This window comes from Cynoglossus semilaevis, chromosome 9 (genome assembly GCF_000523025.1).
Source record: "Cynoglossus semilaevis isolate Cse_v1.0 chromosome 9, Cse_v1.0, whole genome shotgun sequence".
In the NCBI taxonomy this organism is placed as follows: domain Eukaryota; kingdom Metazoa; phylum Chordata; class Actinopteri; order Pleuronectiformes; family Cynoglossidae; genus Cynoglossus; species Cynoglossus semilaevis.
The window spans coordinates 19,188,465-19,194,470 of record NC_024315.1 but is presented as its reverse complement, the minus strand read 5'-3'; the positions used below and the strand labels follow the sequence as shown (position 1 = coordinate 19,194,470).

At 38.6% G+C, this 6,006-nt stretch overlaps 1 protein-coding gene across 1 annotated transcript in view; it reads left to right on the top strand.

Annotated features, from left to right (window-relative positions):
* The first annotated feature begins 784 nt into the window (after positions 1-784).
* The window catches only part of LOC103384337 (solute carrier family 2, facilitated glucose transporter member 9-like), a 13,399-nt gene continuing 8,177 nt past the window's right edge, over positions 785-6,006 (top strand). The window contains exons 1-4 of the mRNA XM_008317823.2: positions 785-829; positions 1,154-1,252; positions 4,969-5,129; positions 5,322-5,446. Coding sequence (XP_008316045.1) covers positions 785-829; positions 1,154-1,252; positions 4,969-5,129; positions 5,322-5,446 — 430 coding nt within the window. The remainder of the gene's footprint in view (positions 830-1,153; positions 1,253-4,968; positions 5,130-5,321; positions 5,447-6,006) is intronic.

The following is a 6,006-nucleotide window of genomic DNA, read 5'->3' as shown; positions in this document are numbered from 1 at the left end:
TCCATTCTGATTTGTTCATTCATTTCACTTCACTGAGTCAAAAAAAAAAAAAAAACAATCAGACAGGTATTTGCCACAGATTTGCAGCATGAAAGTCATATGTCAAACAGGAGATACTCTGCAGAAAATCCATTATGTCACGCAATAACAGTGGAGTCAAAGAGGTCATGTGCAAACAAGGGACAAACCTCAGCTGTCCCTCCTCGTTCACATTTCACAGCCACGGTTCACATGCTCACTACACAAAAATCCGTTGCAGCAGCACACAAAATGAACCACAGTTTACACAGTACTGAATGATTTCATTTACATTACTGCCCAAAAAGACAGCAATTGAGCAAATCAAGATGGTAATTCAACTTAAGTTAAAAGTTTAAACTAATTTCATTTACATTACTGCCCAAAAAGAACATAAATGACAGCGATTGAGTAAATCAAGATGGCAATTCAACTTAAGTTAAAAGTTTAAATTCATATTTTCTTTTAAGTGTGTTTTAGTTTAATTAAAAATAATCCTTGTCCCTGTTTAGACTGTATTGGATCAAGTTAAACAAAACGAAAACAGCACTGCACAAAATAGGGTAATATAAACTTAAGCTCCGCCTAGTAACTGTCACAGCGGGACGCTTCATTGGGATCGCCCCTCCACTGTGACAAGGCACTTGGCTTATAATCTTCGTATCGTGGGTGTGATCACGCTTTTTTTTTTTCAGTTTTAGTCGATGAGGTTTTCCCAAGACAAACAGACAGATCACAGACAAGAAAGAGGAATTATATTTCTCAAATGGCGGAGGAACTATTATTGGACAATAATGGAAAGATCACAGGGGTATGTTTTATTTATTCAATACTGACTATAACTTAACTTCATTCAACAGTATGTGAAGTGTTTCTCTTCACATTTTTTTTAAAAACATAGACTTTAGTAATTGCTTGACCTTTTCACACTTGTGATTTTAATATAAACAATTACAAAACAACAACGTGTGTACCGATAGCTGTGTAGCATTGTGTTCCGCAAACTAATTTAAGTGATTATAATAATAGTTTTCAGACTTGTGTTCCGCAAACTAATTTAAGTGATAATAATAATAATTTTATTATTTATCTATTATTTATTTCTCTTCTTTTTCTCTCTTCCACTTTCTCTTAGCATCTTACCAAATCACTTCTGGCGGTCGCGTTTTTGTCCTCATTCGGCAGCTCTATGCTCTATGGCTACAATTTGGCAGTGGTCAACTCTCCTTCACAGGTACGGACTGGGTGTGTGACTGAATTATTGTGATGAGAAATGCTGTTGCTAGCACCAAGATCTTGATAAGAAAGGTTTTCAAGACTCACAAAATCTGTCCACATTTTATGCACGTCACCAACTGTTTTCAAACTTTAAGGGCTATGGCAAAAAATACTTTACAGGTTCTTTCACGCAGATATTGAAATGCCCTTTTGACTGACTATGTTCGATAACTTTATTTACTGAATTTTAAAGCAGAGGCTATCTCATTGTCACGTGTAGTCATGTGGTTGCGTCCATCAGATGTAGAGCCTGACGTGCATCCCACCATGTCATTGATGTTCTGTAGATTTAACCGATGATATACTCTGTTCTTTTTCCTGGAAGCCTGCTTTTGTCCAGTGATATGACTAGGCTCAGAACATTTTTCTATTTTATGATGGATGACTGAAGTGTTAGATCATGCAAAGTCTAATGCTGTTTTATGCATTTTGTGAGGCGAGAATCTGCTGCCATCACTAATGGATATAGAAAGCCACAGAAAAGTAACATGATTACAAGACTCCCTGTAAAAGCTATTGTCAAATGTTTGAACCTGAAATTGGATTATGGCTCTATTGCAGTGTAGGTTAGCAAAAGGTATTTAAAAGATCTGTGATAATGACCCTAATGTTGTAATATTCTTCTATAAAAGGAATAACAAATCTATTTTTTAATTTCAATTTAAAAAGCAGGATTTAGTTACATTAACTAATAAAGTAGTTTTGGCAAAAAGTTTTAGAATTTCTTCATTTTGTTCCTGTTAAAATCATGTTATAAGAGTTTCAGTCAGTGATGAAAACTGTTCAAGTGTAGACAGATAAATTCGATAATTTTCTCCTCCTGCTTTAATACTACAAACGTGAGTTTGTTAAGAACAGCTACAACGAGAGAGGACTTCACTGTGGATTTAGAGAAATATACCACAGGTGTTGCTGCCTATATTAGCATGAGAGCGCTATTCCCAACAAGTACTGAAGGACCAGTCCCAATGATAAACCCTAAGAAAATAGAAAAGTGCGGTCTATGGTATAGATCACTTCATTGAGTACACCTTAGGATATGCAACTGTGTATTATACTATGAATATATTCATTTGATAAGTAGGTTTCACCCTTTAAAAATACCGATCTTTATACGGGCATACAAATCTGTCAGATGTGTATACGGGTGTACAAATCCGATGGGGCTATACAAATTTGACAAAAAGAACACCGGCACTAGACATGCCTATCTCTGTGTCAATGGCAGAGGACATGCCCATATAAAACATTGGGTCCGAATGACATAACCAGGCGTGCCCTGAGGGTCTACTCATCAGAGCTAGTGGACATGTTCATGGACAAATTCCCCCTAGGCACTCCACCATAGTATCATGAGAATCAAAATGACCCTGTACAGTGCGTTTTGTATGAAAACCTGTATCATGAGAATCAAAATGACCCTGTAAATCGTCAATGGAATTAATCAATAACAGTGCGCTTTGTATGAAAACCCACGCTTCCAGTATTGAGTTGAGAAGAGAGTTTGCAACCCTACGTGCATCGATCGCGTATTTTTTTGTGCAACACATTTTTAACTCACTATCACCTGCAAACGCACACCTGAGCACTCGTTTAAAGACACCCATAAAGCGCCAGAGGTTCCAGCCCCCCCTCACCCCCCCCCATTTCCCTCAGAGAGCAGGGGGAGTGCGTTGCACTAAGACAATGGAAAGAAAGATTTTACAATGCATCAGGTGGTCGGAACAAAGGTATTTTATCCGGAACTAACCAGCTTACCCTGCAATTCTCCGCACAGGCAATCGCCATGACATGCTGGATCAATCCACCAGTCAGCTGTTTGGGTGACATGCAGATTTCATGCCATGCCATAAAGGCTTAAAAATGTAGATGTAGATCAAATGTATTGTTACATCCCTATTACTTAGTGGTGTCACATGATGTTGAAGCCCCTGCAAAAGCATGCGGGACAATGAGATGGTATGGTCAGATCAAGGTACTTGGTGAAAAAGAAAAACTTTTTTTCCTAAAATGGATCCAAGTGGATTGTTGTGGAATGATTCGATATAAAGTGAGCTTTTTTTTTTTAAAATTAAATGTATTATTGCAAATTTAGAAAATCAAATTTTGACAGCAGTTGTTAAAGTACACCAAGTCACCAAGTCGCTCCGGAGCATAGATCAGAAAGACCAGCCACCTTGAATGCCCTCTAGCTGCTGTCAGTGTGAAAATAATCAACATGTGAAATTATATTTTTAAATATATAGGTCGCACCTGAGTATAAGTCGCAAACCCAGCCAAAGGATGGATTATACTGCAGGGGCAATACATGGATACAAAAAAAAGCCCCATCTACAGAAGCGGTGCTTCACTGAGAAACAATAGGCAATTATGCGAACTTGCCGGCTGGGATTCTGTACAGAAATGAAGCCGCTGATTGGCTGTCACCATTGCCCAAGCCATTCTTTCAACATAGAAGAGTGTTTGAACATTTAGGCAATGACAACCCCCGAACCTACATCCTACTTCTCCAATGGTGAATTGTTGGAATTATCAATATGTCCTTAAGCTCCTGATGGGAAAAAAGAGCCTTGGGACATGGATAAACAAAGGAATAGACTTCTATCATTTTCCAGCATGGAAGTAAAACAGCTCAGTACATGTCTCAGAACTCACAAAGAGGCCAATCTAAGGTCATACCCATCGCCCTGACGTGTCGTGTTGTTTAGAAAAGTTTTGGGATATTGAGGTGATTCTCTGCTGAACTGTTTCGAACCTTGGCGATGTCTGCCAAAATGTTGACTCAGCTCTTCATGAAAAAAATGTGGGGGTCTGTGAGGGATTAGTGAGGGTCTTTTTGTCTGTTGACAAGGCTAATAGCAGATGGGAAGAAGCTGTGTTTGTGGCGAGAGGTTTTGGTCCGGGAGGACAACAACCTCCTGCCAGAGAGGAGCACTTTAAAGAGTTTGTGACTGGGGTGAGAGGGGTCAGTTGCAATCTTTTAGCGCGCTTTAGGGTTCTGGAGGTGTACTTACAGTATATACTAGGTGCTTGATGCTTGAATGATGGTTTCCTTTTACTTTTTTGATGATCACAAAGCAAAATAAAACAACTTCGAAACAACACAAATAAATTAAACCACCACTGGTCCTCACTGTATCCATCCATCTATCCATCCATTTTCATCCGCTTATCCGTTACCGCAGCAGTCGCCACCCAAATCACATTGCACCGTACCAAGCCCCCCAAACCTTCCTGCAGGTGGTGAGTCCACTGGAAGGTACCAACCACCCTAACTGGAATTCGAACTTGCCCAGGAGGTGAACCCTGGGGTTCCACACCAATGACAGAGACATTGCCTCTGGGCCAAAGCGCCACTCCTCACTGTATGATTATCATTAAATAATTGTTTTTGCACAACAAAGGTGTTTAGTCTACCAAGAATTACAACTTGCCTTTCCCATGTCATGGTACATACGGTATATTAAGAGGACTATAAGTATGACTTTCATCTTGAAAAACTTAAGATATACTCATACAGTCAGTGTAATGTAAAAAAATGAGTGTAAATCTAATTCTGTTGTGCTTAATCCTCATACAGTCAGTGTAATGTAAAAAAAACCGAGTGTAAATCTAATTCTGTTATGCTTAATCTTCAAATTAATATATATATATATATTTGTTTTAATCTAGTACATTAAGAGCTTCTTCAATGAGTCTATCGTGGAGAATTATCACTGGATCCCAGATGAAGAGCTGTTGACCGTCTTATACTCCCTCACTGTGTCAGTCTTTGCTATTGGCGGAATGACGGGGGCCCTACTGGTGGGCAGACTCGTTACCAAATATGGAAGGTTGGTTTGTGTGTCTGTGTGTCTGTGTATTTATGTATGTTTGTAAGTGTGTTTTGGCGTGCAAGGGTTGCATTTGTTTTGTATTTATGCATTTGTGTTCCCAAAATGTTATCCTCGTGCACTTTAACAGTTTGTGAATTTGCATGTTATGTAAGCTTTTCAGATGATCATTGTGTGCATGTGTCCACACAGGAGAGGGACAGTGGTGCGATCTAGTCTGTTGGTGTTCATAGGAGGAGCTTTAATGGGCTTTAGCAGAGCATGCAGGATGCCTTCGATGGTCATCTTTGGACGCTTCATCACAGGAGTACACTCAGGTAGGCCTGACTCAAGCATCCGGTTCATTCTCAATAAAAAACAGACGAGTATATCACAAACTAGTTATACTTTTTACTTCTTTATTAAGTTAAAAAAACTACTTTTTTCTCTCCTTTTCTACTTGTACAAAAAGCAAGTGTTGACCAAAGAACACAACCAGTAGTAGGATATTGTGATGAGGTCTTTGTAATCTACATTTAAGATAAGTTTATGATTTATTGGAGGAAATCCGGATAAGCGGTTGAAGATGGATGGATGGATGGATGGATGGAGGAAATCCTAAACAGGCCATGTTTGACAACACATTATAAACATTATTAAAGCCTATTCTCCATATGGATATTAAATTGTTTGAAAAAGTTTGAGACATTGTCATTTGTTCCTATTTCTCACAACTTGAGAAGAGTCACAATTTGTTTAAATAAATGTCATAAAGTGTAGAAATTGGAGGCGCACTAATTGCAAACTTATTGGAAGTATGAGTTGGCGAAAACCACTTTTTTCGGATTTCTTTCTGAATTGACAAAAGTCTTAAAGATGTTCTCCCTTTAGTTCAGCA